At 43.3% G+C, this 16,608-nt stretch overlaps 1 protein-coding gene across 1 annotated transcript in view; it reads left to right on the top strand.

Annotated features, from left to right (window-relative positions):
* CYFIP2 (cytoplasmic FMR1 interacting protein 2) overlaps positions 1 to 16,608 on the top strand; it is a 133,536-nt gene that overhangs the window by 103,666 nt on the left and 13,262 nt on the right. The window contains exon 27 of the mRNA XM_081230941.1: positions 16,349 to 16,421. Coding sequence (XP_081087067.1) covers positions 16,349 to 16,421 — 73 coding nt within the window. The remainder of the gene's footprint in view (positions 1 to 16,348; positions 16,422 to 16,608) is intronic.

A 16,608-nucleotide genomic window follows, 5' to 3' on the forward strand; every position in this document is an offset into this window, starting at 1 on the left:
GTACGCAGGAAACACTGACACTGACATCTATGTGCATCCATATAAGGGAATGTTTAGACCGCTGGGCTCTCTGGTCAGGACCTGTCCCCCGCCACCCCCTTCCTGCGGGAAAGCCAGGGTGGGGATTCCTGTGGGGTGCCCCACCTCTAGTTTTCCAGCTCATTTCTCCACGCTCACTTGACAAAGACAAGAAAAAAAAAAGTGTTAGTGTTATTGTCTTTGTTGCCTCAAGACTCAGAATGTTATTTAAGAAAATACTGTTTTGAAAATGGTTTGATCATTCCCCTTAGGAAATCAGCTAAAACTGGTATGTAGTCATTCATCCAGAAACACAGGCTAAAGGTAGAGTCTAATGCTGTTCTACAGGAATCTGACACGCGTAGGATCACACTGACCCTGTTTTTTTAAATATGTATCCTGAATCTTTATGGTTATCTGTTAACCAAGAGAAGTCAAATGCCCAGTTAGCCCCCTAGAGTGAGTTGGGAACATGAAGTTTTGTGGTATTTCATGGAAATCCCTAATAGTTCATCAGTTTTAAATTAAGTAAGATAGAAAAGGAAATTTTTAAGACTGAAAGCAATACAAAAATAAAATACTCATCCCTTGAATTTTTATGTGCGTTCCTTACAATACAGTATTTTTGCATCCTGACTTCAAAAATCTCTTCATTTTTACTTGCTCTGTTGACAGAGAGCAATTTTAGCTCTTACTAATCATCTAACAACTACTACTCTCAGAATCGTAATATGTTAGGGGTTGTCCTAAGCAAAAGTAATAGTAAATGGCACTTGGTAAGTGTAGCAATTGTCACTCATTAGCTCCTCCCAGGGAGGACCCTGTACTGAAGCAGGAGCACACAGCGGTTCCCAAAGGAGGGAATCACTGGAATACTTTTTGGTAGAGAAATTGCTTCGTCTTCACACTTTAGAACACTCATTATGGTTGGATCCTAGATCCCCCAAAAAAGGCTATAAAAGAAACAGCTTAAGAGAAACCAGGAAATGTTAGTATGTTATATTATATCAGGAACTTTTTAATATAGGTGATCATAATATTGAGGTTATGTAGGAGGATGTCCTTGTTTTCAGGAATTGCATGCTGAAGTATTTAAGGCTGAATGATGCAATGGCTTCAACTTACTTTCAGATGATTCAGTAAATCAGAGAGAGTCAAAGCAGATACGGCAAAATGTTCATTGGGACTCTACATCAAGAGTATAAGGATGTTCATTGTTCTTTCAAATATTTTGTATGTCGAACATTTTTCATAACACAAATTTGAGGAGTGTGTGAAGGAAACTGAATCATGGAATCTGGAAAGTTAAGACAAAAAAGGGTCACATGATGTATAAAGAGGAAGAAAAGTTATGAGGGCTTTTGCTTTTTTTTAGCTACTTGCGCTAGTTGGTGAGATTTACTCTTGGTAACATATGCCCCAGAGCTACTTCTGACCTCATTTTTTTTTTTCTTTTTTTTTTTTTTCCGGTACGTGGGCCTCTCACTGCTGTAGCCTCTCCCGTTGCGGAGCACAGGCTCCGGACGCGCAGGCTCAGCGACCATGGCTCACGGGCCCAGCCGCTCCGGGGCATGTGGGATCTTCCTGGACCGGGGCATGAACCCGTGTCCCCTGCATTGGCAGGCGGACTCTCGACCACTGCACCACCAGGGAAGCCCTGACCTCATTTTTGCAATTTATAGAGGCATCTGCTAGTGCTGAACTCAGCCACGACTCTCATGCTGCCCATCTGTTTGATCTGTGAGCAGGAAATAGCAGTTCAGGATCATAGGAAGCCAAAGCTGGGGAAGCTGGCCAGCCCCAGTTGGAAGGAGGCCGCTCGGGTTTGTGAGCACCGCTGGGAGAGCACGCAGGACACCACTGTCGGCTGCCCTCCTCCCAGGGGCCCGTGGTAGGGAGACTTTCCCTCTGCTTCTAGGTCTTTGAGAGAAAAGAAAACAGTAATGCCTTCTCCCTGTGCTCAACTTAAGAGACATGTTTCCATCCAGCTTCTTTGAGCGTCACTGCCTTTCCATTCTTGCTCTAGGTGGAACTTACTAGTAGGTAAAGCATTAGGGGATAAAAGACAGCTGATTTGCCCATGTAGCAGCAAAAAGGATCTTCATACCATTGTAAATCAAATCATGCAACTCTCCAGCTTAAAACTGACAGGTGGCTTCTCATTGTACTTAAAAATCTTTTCTTTTAATTTATTTCATTCAAGTATAGTTGATGTATAATGTTTTGTTAATTTCTGCTGTCATTGTACTTAAAATTCTAACTCCCAACTTTGGCCTGTGAGGCCCAGATTATTCAGCTGTACCTTCTCCTCCGACTTCATCTTTTATTAGCACTCTCTCCCTGGCTGCACGCTCCAACCACATCAAGCACACGGCCGACTTTAAAGGTCAGGCTAGAGATAAGGAATCTGAGGTACCTTGAAGATCTGCACCAGGACCAAGGCTGAATCTTACTATCCTTGGCTTCTACCCTATTGCTTGCTCACATTTACCCCCTTGGCATTATGATTCAAGGGGCACTAAGAGCACCCCCAAAACAAAAGCATCTCTTCTGCTTTCTATCACAGTATATGAAATTCTCCTGTTAGAGACTTAATTTGTTGATTTGAAATATTATCTGATCTTTAGAAGCCCCGCTAAAATACAACGTCTGCTGAGACTGTTTGGGAGAAAGATAATGCTGTGCAAGCCAGTTCATTGGTGGGTATTCATTTATCAAATAGTTGAATTTTTTTAATTTTTATTTATTTAATTTATTTATTTTTGGCTGCATTGGGTCTTCATTGCTGTGTGCGGGCTTTCTCTAGTTGTGGCGAGTGGGCAGCTACTCTTCATTGTGGTGCACAGTCTTCTCATTGCGGTGGCTTTTCATTGCAGAGCATGGGCTCTAGGCATGCGGGCTTCAGTAGTTATGGCACACGGGCTCAGTAGTTGTGGCTCACGGGCTTAGTTGCTCTGCGGCATGTGGGATCTTCCCGGACCAGGGCTCGAACCCGTGTCCCCTGCACTAGCAGGCGGATTCTTAACCACTGCGCCACCAGGGAAGTCCATCAAATAGTTTTGAGGAGTAGTAAGATCACTCAGGAAAGGGTGTGGGGGAACTAAAAGACCTCCAGGCAAAAACAAAAACAAACCAAAGGAAAACATTGAAGTAGAAACTCTGTACTGTGCTTGGTGAGATGTTGATAGTATACACTAAGTGATAGAAATAGATTACAGAAGAATAATATTTTATATTCCATTCTTATTTTAAAAATGCTTAAATGTTTTATGCATGGAAAAACCTGGCAGGATAAACCCCAGAGGTTATCAGTGATGACCCCTGGATGATGGGGTTATACATTTTTCCTTTTATAAACAAAAATGTATCTGCATCTTCTATTTTTTCAAAAATAGCCAGAAAGAAAGGGGCTAGAGTGACAGTTTTAAAAATATATCTAACACATTGCACAGTGACTGTATTTAACAGCACTGTGTTCTATACTTGAAAGATGCTAAGAGAGTAAATCTTAAATGTTCTCACCGCAACAATAAGAACAAAGGTGGCAGTTGTGTGAGGTGAAGAATGTATCAACTAACCTATCGCAGCAGTCATTTAGCAGTATATGCGGGTATCAATCATCACGTCATACACCTTAAAGTTACACAATATTATATGTTAATGATCTCAGTATATCTGGGAAAAAAAGCTATGTCCACTAAATTAATAGTTTTTCAAAGGATAGTCTTTTCCTAGAGGGTGAATTAAGTATTGGATGCATTTCCAGAAGAAAATGACAAATGTCAAGTCAAATAACACGTGTAAAGTGATTAAAATGTTGTTGTTGATGGACCTTAGAAGTCAGGGATAACAAATTTGTAGCTTGAGTGCCATTGCCCCTATTATACCCAAGGCAGATATTAATAATCCATCCTGCTGAGCCCAAGTATGATGTCAGAATCCTCTCCAGAAGCATCCACTGCCTCTCGGTCATGGTTGGTACATGAGATGACCCCGGGGCTATCACTAGCACATATGTTGCCTTCAGGCAAATCATGAAGAGATATCCTTTCTCAAGATCTTCCACCTCCTTCTTTTGAATTATTTTTATAATATATTGATGTTTGTATGGAACAAAATACATCTGCTGGAAAATCATTATAAACAATCGATCTCTGATGTTTATGATATGTTTGGCATCCCCTAGGATGGGATACCCTTGAACAATACACTATCTGCATAAACCATTCACAGCAGCCCTGGGTGATACTTTTTTGTTATCTCTGCTAGAGATCCCCCCCCAAAAAAATAAACAAATCCTTATCTCCCAAAAAAATAGAGTGGTCTGAGACCCCTGGAGACTGCTCCATTGTCCTGACGTTCTAGCACTGGAGTTTGTCCTACTTAGGTATCTGGGAGGCAGCTGAAGTACCCACTTCCTCTTGGTCTTGGTCAGATGTACAGTCCATATAGCAAGGCAATACGGCAAGACATAGGACGCTAACGAGGTATTATTAACCAGTCAGCTGTTTCTGTTTCAGGGCAGTAAGATAGAAGGAAGACTGTGGGTCTTTGTTCCAATTAAAACTGAGACTTAATTCCATTTTTTTCCCAGTCCATGAATTTGCTAATTTCACATTCCAGTGATTTGCAATGAACATAGTTCCCTGGGGCCTTTGCTGTTGCATTGGCCGTATTGCAGGCCCAGCCTCTCCCAACACCCAGCATTTGGGGTGTGCAGTCCAGTGGTTCTGAAGAGGTGTTTTGGGTGGCACGGTCTGCTGGGCTTCATGATGAGTAAGGGGAACTCAGATGATGAGGACATCTTGCACCCAGCAGGTTCTAACTGGTCACTTAGAGTTTTTAAATCAACATTCCCAACTTGAGACTTGGTACAGACACACGGAAGTCCTCATGCTTTTGTCCTCTCAAGAAAGACCTATGTCCATTCAGCAGAGCAGAATGAAAGAGCAGAGTAAGGTTGGTTTTAGAAAAGATAATCATCTTTTCTAAAGTCCTAGCCCCAGCGCAGGTCAAGCCAGACCTAGATCAGCAAGAGAATTCTGAGAGGTCTCAGCTATAGCTTATCACACGTTTCTTTATTAGGTAAGTATTACCGTATACCCTGCCTATATCCAAAAGAATATGCAGCGCCTTATACTTAGAGAAATTGTTTTGCTGAGTCTAGGGACAATGACACAGAATAAGACCAAAAAGGCATCAAGAGGCAGAGGGGAAGGCCAGGGTGTGTTACATCAGGCTCCCTCAGCCCAAAATTTCGGGTTGATTCCCAGGTACTCTCCTGGAAAGGGTATATCTTTGGACTCAGAAATCCTGGATTCAAGTCTTACCTCCGTGCTTGACAGCTATGAGCCTCTGGGGAAATGATTGAATCCCTGAGCCTTAGTTTCTACACCCCCAAAATGCTGGGGCTAGGTCCCTACTTCCCAGAGCCTTTGTGTGAAATGAGGTTACCAGAGACCCCTCCCTCCTCTTCCCACAGCCCAGCAAGGATGCTTTGACTCACTTTCCCTGGAAGTCGCCTAAAGCTGAGAGGTCTGACTGCCTGCAGCCCCATCAGCCCACCCCTCCGTTACCTGCCCTCTGAGCAAATGATTTCCTGCTCTCTACACACCAGCCATCTCATCTCCGATCTTATCTTCCCTCTGTCTGTGATTGCACCTTTCCTGCCCATCCTCCCAGGCCCATCTCAGGGCCATCAGTACCTCATTCCCCCCAGTTCTCGTGTTCAGCACACTATCAAATGCCTGTTCTCTGCAAGACACCTGGTGTTATTTCTCCCTCCTCCGAGTCTCTAGAGCCCTTGGTTGCAGACTTCTTTTGCACCTAGTGATTCTGTTTATTTCCCAGTCACAGGTCTCTTTAACCCTCTTCCCCTACTAGATTATAAACTTCATTAAAATCTAGTTTTTCCAGTCTTACCTGTCATCATGTTTCCTGCAGCATCCAGGCCCCACTCCAGTCAGAAAACAGTAAGCACTCAGTGGATGTTTGGTGAGCTGAGGGGAAGGAAGGAAGAAGGAGCCCCAAGTGCATAGGGGTAGCATTCTGCCTCACACCTGGCTGGAAAGGTGGCCACCCCCGTTCAGGTGTGTATGGGTAGACATGGATGTGCCCAGAATTTATCAGTCTCCCCTTCATCTCAAGTACCACTTTGCACCTTGTCTTTCTTTGATCTCATAGAGTCAGAGGAATTGACATATCTGGAAAGGTCTGGTCACCTGGAGAAGCACCTACTCACATCTACCCTTGCACTTGTGTATTCCTTTTTCCTGGAGTCAGTTTCCATCCTCGTGCTGATGACTCCCAAGTTCAGATCCACTCTGTGGACCCTGGGGGGCCTCGTTGCCTTTTAGACATCTTCTCTTGAATGTCCACAGAAATTCACCTTGCCAGGATCTGATCTTAGCTTCCTCCTGCCTGCAAACTCACTGTGTCTTCTGAGCCTGAGAACAGCTCAGCATGGGTGTACTTTCCCTCTCTCTGCTGTCATATCCAGTCTGTAGTTGGGTCTTTGATATCTGTTCCCAGCTCTCTGTCTCCTTTGCCACTGCTCCAGCCCTGCGATCTCTTGCTTGGCCTATTCCAACACCCCTTTTGCCCTCCCCCGGTGCTTTCTCTCCTGTAGCCAAAAGTTGAAACTGCAGATGTGATCATGCCACTTCCCTGATTAAAACCATCAGGATAGCATCCAAACACCTGAGCAAGGCTTACAAGATCCTTCCTGCTGTGCCTCTTGCTCACCGCCCCCCTCACCTCATGCCACCTTCCCCCAGCACTGAAAGCTTCAGTCTTATTCAGCTGTCAACCCCTCACCCACTGTGGTCCCTCTTGCTTTGGGGCCTTTCACAGGTGCTGTTCACCCTCCTCACCTGTCCAACACTTGTTCAGGTCTCAGCTTAGCATTTCCTTCTCCAGAAAGTCTTCCCTATCATTCTCCCCAGAAGTTCGGATTGATTACCCCTATGATATATTCCTGTAGTACCCCAATTGTAGCACTTAACTAGAACTACCCATTTTACCTGTTTTCCTCCTCATCTTGGTAAGGACCATGCATTAGGTCTGCCTCACTTACTGCTGTATCTCCAGCACCTTGCAGAGAGACTTGGTATAACAGATGCGAACTATTTGCTGAATGAATAAATGAATGAATGAATGGCTTAATTTCTGCTCAGGCTATGTCCTAGTTAGAATGAAAGTGTTGAGAATTTGGGACGTCCTTGTTTGGTCTCTAGATAGTATTATACCCATGTTCTCTATATTCCTCTTATTGGCCTTTCATAGCAGGTAGAATGCAGGTCCTGAGTATGGCTAGTCCCTCCGAAAGGACTTGATCAGTGTTTGCATGGGATAGGAGACACTGCTCTGATTCTTCTTCAGAAGCACCCTGGGCTGGGGCTGGATTAGAGAGCTCAACCAGCTTGGTGAGGGACCTGAATGAATAAGGGCTCTGATCAGTTTTTTAAAAGAAAACTCCTGTAGACTTGAAGGGTCTTGGAAGAGTCCTAGAAGGTGAATCTCGAATGGGGCTTTGCAGGATGGACAAGAATGATGTGGTTTGGGAGGGCTGAGGAAGAAGGAATTTATAGGGATAGGTTGACCACATGAGCGGTCTGGTTATTTACCTTGGAATCACACCAGCAGAACTTCAAAAATTAGTTGCCTGTGAAGAAATTGTCTACACAAATTCAGGATAGAAATTACCTCTGGAGTTTGGGGAGCAGAGGTTTCAGTAATTGCCTGTTTTTCAGCTAGAAGATGGCACAAGACTCTTTTCATTCTTCTTCAAACTGCCTATGTATGTCACAATTTTTAAGTTTAAAGAATGTTAGTTGATAGGACCAAAAGCCTAGTAAATAAAGCAACAAATGATGTGATCCTATCAGATAGGAGTGAGGCTAAAACGTTTCGCATGTAGTGAGATTTTAAAGTAATTTCCTCCTGTCTCTATTTTTAATAAGTGAATGTGTTTTTCATAAAGTGTATGTATAATGGGGACGGGGGGTATATTTCAAGCTTCCCAAGGCTTTGGCTGCATAGGCAACTATGGGAAAGCAGTGGGTGTGGAAGTGAGGTGGCCCTGGGTCTCGGTGTCAGCCCTGCTGCTTCCTTATCACTGTGTGGACCTGGTTGGGACACTCCATCTCCCCAGGAGTATCAGCATCCTCACAGGTAGGATGGGAATTGTAAGAGCTATGTCACAGGATGCTCAGAGATGTAAAGCAGGCAATGGGTACAAAGCACCTGGCACAGAGCCTAGGGGAGGGACCCTTACAGACCATTTAATCCAGCCTCTTCATTTTGTTTCATTTAAACTGTTCTTAACTGCACACGATAAATCAAATAGTACAGATGAGCTTATGGTGAAAAAGATCGTTCTTGGCTCCGCTGCACGTCTCCCCACCTGCATCTCAATCCCCAGGGCAACCTGCTTTAATCCTTTCTGTTTCTAGTTCTTCTAGTTGGTATCTCCATAATGCTTAGTAATATGAGGCTAACCTCTATTTCTTCATGAGCAACTTTAAACAATACTTATTTTCTCCCTAGTTGGAAAGATAAGACTTCAGCTCATTTACATCTGTTCCCTCTCTTCCTCTCAGTATTTGATTATGTTACATTTTATTACTTCTGTTGTTTTCCCTTGTAATCAGAGATAATATACTTACACCTCTGTTGCTTCTTTCAGTAACATTATTTAGTATTTTGACTCGAAATTAACAGTCCTAGTTTCCACTCCTAGACTTTTACCTCCTACCTCCTGTCAGCTACCCTTTTACTTTTATACTGGCACAGCTGTATTTTTTTTTTTTTTTTTTTGCTGTACGCGGGCCTCTCACTGTTGTGGCCTCTCCTGTTGCGGAGCACAGGCTCCGGACGCACAGGCTCAGCGGCCGTGGCTCACGGGCCCAGCCGCTCTGCGGCATGTGGGATCTTCCCAGACCGGAGCACGAACCCGTGTCCTCTGCATTGGCAGGCGGACTCTCAACCACTGCGCCACCAGGGAAGCCCCGACAGCTTTATTTTTTGTAACATTTGTATTTTGTTCTGCATCTGTGATTTGTTCCTTAAGTGTAGCCTAAAAAAAAAGAGAAAAAAGACAAAAGTGTTTTTCATGTTATTAATCCTATGCAAATATTGTTCCTTGCTGGACCAAGTGTCATGACCAAGGATTTTGTTTCCTTCCCTCTGATTCCAGCATCAAGACCCCAAAAGCTCCTTACTTTAAAGTTAAGAAGAATTACTTTCAGATTTTTTTCCCAGATTAATTTTTTGAAGTAATATATATTTAACGTAGAAAATGTAGTAAATACATACAAGTAGGAAAAAACAGGAAGGAAGAGAGAGAGGAATAGAAAATGAAAAAACACCTGAAAATCCAGCTTTATGGAGCAGTTACTAGAAATACTTCACATAGTGTTCATACAGGGTAATCAGTACATTGAAGAGAAAATACTTCCTATAGTGATAAGGGGAAACATCTGTGCCTACATAAGAAAACCCAAAATAGGAAGGATTCTGTCCTAAGTCTCAATTCCCTTATGTGCCACAGACTTTCAACTTTTATTCCACATACTTATTGAGCATTTGCTATCTGCCAGGCACTGTGCTTACTCTTGCGAGTAAAATATGGTCAAAAATAATCATTGTCCCTACCTTCCTGAAGGTTACATTCCAGTAGGGAGAGGTAGGTATTAATCAAATAGTCACATGTGGGCATGTATAATACAAATTGGGTTCAAATGTTGAAAGGAAGAGAGCTTGGTTCTTTGAGGACATATAACAAAGGAACCGCATGGACAGGGAGGTGTTGCAGTTGTCCAGGAAGTCTCCCTGGAAGGAATGATGCTTGAATTGAGATCTGAAAGAAGAGTGGGAGGACTTCCCTGGTGGTGCAGTGGTTAAGAATCCGCCTGCCAATGCAGGGGACATGGGTTCAAGCCCTGGTCCAGGAAGATCCCACATGCCATGGAGCAGCTAAGCCCGTGCGCCACAACTACAGAAGCCCCGCGTGCCACAATTACCGAAGCCTGTGCACCTAAAGCCCGTGCTCCACAACAAGAGAAGCCACTGCAATGAGAAGACCGCACGCCACAATAAAGAGTAGTCCCCGCTCTCCGCAACTAGAGAAAAGCCCGTGTGCAGCAACGAAGACCCAATGCAGCCAAAAATAAAATAATTAATTTTTTAAAAAGTGGGAATTTACTAAGCAAAGGAGGGGAGTGGGAGAGATAGGTTAGGGAGCATTCCAGAGAGAAGGCAGAAATTCAGTGATGAATATGCAGACGGTGAATTCAAGTAACAGAAAGCTGTCGTGGCTGGAGCACAAAGAGCTGGCAGGGAGTGAGGAAGAAACCCACTCTAGGTGGCCTTCACAGGCTAGGGGCCGGGTGGGTTCCTAGCAGAGTGGAAGGCCAAATGCCATCCTTTAGGATAGAGATTGGATGAGAAGGCGGTGTGCATTAGCCTAAGTGCCCACAGAGAAGTCTGCTCAGATCCCTGACACAGGCTTTTGTGTGCTCTGAACTGGACATTTTTATCAGTCGCAATGGCCTCAGCTTATGAATGCCAAACAAACACCTTCCACAAAAGGCGTTGCAGGGTATGTAGCCACCTCATCATGCAAATGGCCACATAGCTCATCCTTGGGGACCTTCCAGGCAAATGCTTTCCCACCTCTATGAGGAAACCACATCCTTCTCTTTCTTCACCTTCAGTAACAAATGTCATTACAAGGTAGAGAATACACAGGAAGCATGCCAACAGGAAGCACCCCCAAAGAACCTCTGGCCCTGCAGGTTGCAAACTCGAGTGGGAGGCTCAGGGTGCAGAGGGGGGCTAGATGGAACACTTCTGTCTCTCCCAAGGAAATCTGAAGTGGAAGCTCATCATGTAAAATGAATAAAGCAACAACATTGGTCTTGTTGTAGAGGGCCCAGAACCTTCTTCCCCTTTCTCCGTCCCCTAAGGTGGCTTCTAAGGTCAGTTTTATTCACATTAACAAAATAGAAAGTTGATATTCATGGAAGGGGGCAACTTTCCTAGTAAGAAGACATTTCTAGGAGCAACTGAAATTTTTGGAAGAAAAGTAAACAAGAAAAATAAGAAAACTTGGCAGTAGTGCTATGTGTACCAATCCTCTGCTTGGAATACTTGTGTAATTCCTCATTGCCCTTAAATTCCAGACTTCATACCATACTATGAGACCTCGCATGATCTGGTCCCCCCCTTCTGTTAGGAACTAAGACTGTACTATGACTACCTGCGTCACTATACTCCAGCTTACTCTCTGCCCCAGCGCCATTGCACTTACCTCGTATCTACATGGCTGGCTCCTTCTTTATTCCGTTCTCTACTTAAATATCTACCCCCTCAAAAAGGTTTCCCCTAACCACCCTCTCTGAAGTAGTCCCTTCCCCACTCCCAGTCACTCTCTAGCCTGGTACCCTATTGTGTCTTACCACTATCTGAAAATTTCTGGTGTGTTTACTTGTTTTTATCTCTCTCAACTACAATGTAATTTATGTGAGTACAGAGATCTCATTCAACATCATATCTGCAAAGCCTAGAACAATGCCTGGTACTCAATAAATGTTTGTTGGATGAATGGATGTAATAGTATTCTCATATATGGAGGATAGTCATGTGGATAAAAAAAAATTCATTTATTCATCTAAGAAACCTGAGATAACAAACATCCATTAATAAATAATTATTGAGAGACTATTATGTCCTAGGCACTGGGGATAAAAGGTAAAAATAGAGGCGGCATCCCTACCCTTAAGGAGCTCAGAGTGTTGTGGTCAATGTGGAGAAATGTGGAGAGAATCCAAGACATGAGGACTTACTGGTCATGGGACGTGAGGAAGAGAGACGAAAAATGAACCCCGGGTTTTAGACTTGGGCAGGTGAGGAGATTATTGTGCCATTCTGGGAGCAAAGGAACCTCACATAAGAAGGGGAGAAGAAGGTCAGCTTTAGAAATGTGGAGCTGTGGAATATCCAGTGGAAATATCCAGTAAGGAGGTGGATATCCAAGTCTGGAGCTTGAAAGAGAAGCCTGGCTGGAAATACAGAGCTGGTGAATCAAAGGCAGTGCTTGTAGACATGGGAGTAGGTGAGACAATGTAGGTAAAATGAAGTGAGGAGAAAAAAAGAAAGAGGGACCTTGGAGAAAACCAACATTTAAAGGGTGGTGAGAAGCCAAACCTGCAAAAGAATCTAAAAAGAAGAAATCAAAATAATGGAAACCACAGAACTCATTGTCATAGTAACAGAGGGAAGACCGTGCCTAATACATTAGAGATGCCATAGTACGAGGACTGAAAGGTATCCATTGAACGGGGTGACAGAACAGCCTTCAGTAATCTTTGCCAGAGCCACTGCCATGGCGTGTTTTAGCTGGGCGTGACGTTTGTGTTTGCTGTCAAGGGAAGTGAAGACTGGGAAATGGAGAGAGAGGTAGAAAGCTCTTGTAAGGTGCTTGGCCCTGAGAGGAGGAGAAAGATGGAAGGGTAGCTGAAGAATCTGGCTAGAAAAAGACATTCAGTAATACTCTAAAGAGCAGAACAAGGATCTTGAATGGAAACTACTGGGAGGCTGCCTTGGTTTAAAACTTTCTAACCATTAGAATTGTTCAAAAATGGGTTGGGCTGCCTCAAGAAGTACTGAGCTCTTGATTACTAGAGGTATCGAAGAATAGCCTAAATGTTACAGTATATTAAGAAAGAATCAGGTGTTCAATCAGTAGTCTAGGCTTCCACCATAAGAAACTGGAGAAAGAAAAGCAAATGAAACCCAAAGCAATCAGAAGAATGGACATAATAAAGATAAGAACAGAAATCAGCAACATTGAAAGCAGAAACACTATAGGGAAATATAAATGAAACTAAAAGCTGATTCTTTGGGGAAAAAAATCAATAAAATTGATAAACCTCTAGCCAGACCAAGAAAAAAAAAAAAGAGAAGACACAAAATACCAGTATCAGGTATGAAATAGGGATATCACTATAGATCTCACAGACATCACAAGGATAATAAAGGCATACTACAAGCAACCCTATGCCCATAAATTAAACTTAGATGAAAGGAATCAAGTCTTTGAGTCACAGAAAACCTCAAAACTCACTTTTAAAAAAATCGATAACCTGAACAGTACTATATGTGCTAAAGAAATTGTATACCTAGTTAAAAAAAAAAGACTTCCAACAAAGAAAACTCCAGATACAGCTGGTTTCACTTGTGAATTCTTCCAAAAAAATTCTTTTTGAATACATTTTTTTGCATACATTTTTTAACATCTTTATTGGAGTATAATTGCTTTACAATGGTGTGTTAGTTTCTGCTTTATAACAAAGTGAATCAGTTATACATATGTTCCCATATCTCTTCCTTCTTGCGTCTCCCTCCCTCCCACCCTCCGTATCCCACCCCTCCAGGCGGTCACAAAGCACCGAGCTGATCTCCCTGTGCTGTGCAGCTGCTTCCCACTAGCTATCTACCTTACGTTTGGTAGTGTATATATGTCCATGCCTCTCTCTCGCTTTGTCACAGCTTACCCTTCCCCCTCCCCATATCCTCAAGTCCATTCTCTAGTAGGTCTGTGTCTTTATTCCTGTCTTACCCCTAGGTTCTTCATGACATTTTTTTTCTTAAATTCCATATATATGTGTTAACATACGGTATTTGTCTTTCTCTTTCTGACTTACTTCACTCTGTATGACAGACTGTAGGTCTATCCACCTCATTACAAATAGCTCAATTTCGTTTCTTTTTATGGCTGAGTAATATTCCATCGTATATATGTGCCACATCTTCTTTATCCATTCATCCGATGATGGACACTTAGGTTGTTTCCATCTCCGGGCTATTGTAAATAGAGCTGCAATGAACATTTTGGTACATGACTCTTTTTTTTTTTTTTTTTTTTGCGGTATGCGGGTCTCTCACTGTTGTGGCCTCTCCCATTGCGGAGCACAGGCTCCGGATGCACAGGCTCAGCGGCCATGGCTCACGGGCCCAGCCACTCCGCAGCATGTGGGATCCTCCTGGACCGGGGCACGAACCCGTGTCCCCTGCATCAGCAGGCAGACTCTCAACCACTGCGCCACCAGGGAAGCCCCATGACTCTTTTTGAATTATGGTTTTCTCAGGGTATATGCCCAGTAGTGGGATTGCTGGGTCATATGGTAGTTCTGTTTGTAGTTTTTTAAGGAACCTCCATACTGTTCTCCATAGTGGCTGTACCAATTCACATTCCCACCAGCAGTGCAAGAGTGTTCCCTTTTCTCCACACCCTCTCCAGCACTTACTGTTTCTAGATTTCTTGATGATGGCCATCCTGACTGGTGTGAGATGATATCTCATTGTAGTTTTGATTTGCATTTCTCTAATGATTAGTGATGTTGAGCATTCTTTCATGTGTTTGTTGGCAGTCTGTATATCTTCTTTGGAGAAATGTCTATTTAGGTCTTCTGCCCATTTTTGGAAGAAATAATAACAATTCCAGAAAATAGAAATTCCAGAAAATAGAATACCAAAAATTTAAGGGAGAAATAATAACAATTCCAGAAAATAGAAAAAATAGAACTCTTTCCAACTTATGAGGTCAGCATTACCCTAATACCAACACCAACGACCCTTGAAAACTCCAAATCAATGTCTCTAATGGATATAGAGTAAAAATCCCCAACAAAATATTAGCAAATAAAATCCACCAATACATAAGAAGGATAATGCATCACAACCAAGTGAAGTTTACCCCAAGAACGCAAGGCTGGTTCATCATTCAAAAATCAATCCATATAAGGACTTCCCTGGTGGCGCAGTGATTAAGAATCCACCTGCCAGTGCAGGGGACACAGCTTTGAGCCTTGGTCTGGGAAGATCCCACATGCCGCAGAGCAACTAAGCCTGTGTGCCACAACTACTGAGCCAGCGCACCACAACTACTGAAGCCCACTTGCCTAGAGCCTGTGCTGCACAACAAGAGAAGCCACGGCAATGAGAATCCTGCGCACCGCAATGAAGAGTAGCCCCCGCTCGCCACAACTAGAGAAAGCCCACGAGCAGCCATGAAGATCCAATGCAGCCAAAAATAAATTTAAAAAATTAAAAAAAAAATCAATCCATATAATTCACCGTATTAATGAATGAAGAGTAGCCTGAATAATCAGTAGGCAAGTTTTCAGATTACATGATGCATCAAAGGATCTAAGCTTAGACATAGCAGTAAAGACCAAGTTACTTGATTTACTGGTTTGGGGAGGAACAGATTAATTAAGAAAGTGAGGACATTTCCCCTCTGGCTAAGAAACTGAGAATTACAGTCAGATCAAGCAGGTCTCTGGAGAGTTCAGTTGTCCTCATTCTGTCATCCTCACTTCAAAGACTGAGGGAGTTGAGGGGTTTCTTTCTTGAGCAGCTGGCCTGCGAGATTTCCAGGATGGCCATGTTCTACTGATGCCTGGTTAAGAAAGCCAAGGGCCCTCACAATCCTGATTTTCTCAAGATTCTTTAGAATCCAAGAGTATCAGAGTTGAATGAAGGCTGGATCTTACCTAATCCAGATCCCCACAGTTTAAAAGAATAGAAACCAAGACCCATGGAGGGTGGCTCGTGTAGGTCCCCTTCCCCATCACTGAAATCCAGTGATCATGAGCTGGTCCCGGGACAGTAAGCCCATCTGACCATATCTTCCAGGCCTACCCTCTCCCAAACTTTCTCCTCCAACCTTTGTAGTACACGTTTGCTTTTAGCTTACTTTTATGCATAAAGAGTCCCCATCAAAACCTGTCTGGGTCCTAGTCCCTGTTCTCTCACCAGTTGGAGTCTGGGGTGGAGAAAAGCAACCAGACCCAGGCCTTCACACAGAGGCATCCTGCATTAGTGGATTGGAAAATTGGTCTAGCTACATGCTTTGAGCCCATAGGCCTCACAGCCAACCAGATGAACATAGTCTGGGTCCACATCTCTGTTTGATCCCACTGCCACTTTGAATTCTTTCAACAAATTCCTTATAAGATTGTAATGAAAATGGTACTGCATACTCATGATATCCAGGGTCTGTGCTATGAGGCTATACGTTCTCTCACTTCATCCTCACAGTAACCCATTAAAATAGGTACTGTTCTTACCCTCATTTTGCAGATAAATGAATAGGCTCAGAGAGGTTAAGCAACGTGCTTAAGATCCCACAGCTAGTTAAGTAGAAGTGTTAGGATTTGAACCCAGGTCTGGCTGACTCCAGTGTTCAAGCTTTTAGTAATGAAAGTTCTTCCTGGTTTAAAATAAAAATGGTTTTCTCTTTCTTTCCCTCCTTCTCTATTTTCAGTCTCAGGAGGAAGTCTGTGATTTGCTCCATGCTGCACCCTTCCAAAACATCTTGCCTAGAGTCTACATCAAAGGTAAGAAACCACTGACAGCAGCTAAATGGCCAGTCTGAATTTGCACCTCATGCTCACTTAGTCCCAATAAACTCAGATGTGTGGTCAGAAATGGAGAAGGTGAGGGCTTTGGACAGCTCTTGGGTAGTCACAGAATTGGAAATGATGCTCCAGGCCTTGGTCCTTCTAGAACATCCCTAGTAAGTTG

Source organism: Mesoplodon bidens (genome assembly GCF_964165515.1).
Source record: "Mesoplodon bidens genome assembly, chromosome: 4".
Lineage (NCBI taxonomy): Eukaryota > Metazoa > Chordata > Mammalia > Artiodactyla > Ziphiidae > Mesoplodon > Mesoplodon bidens.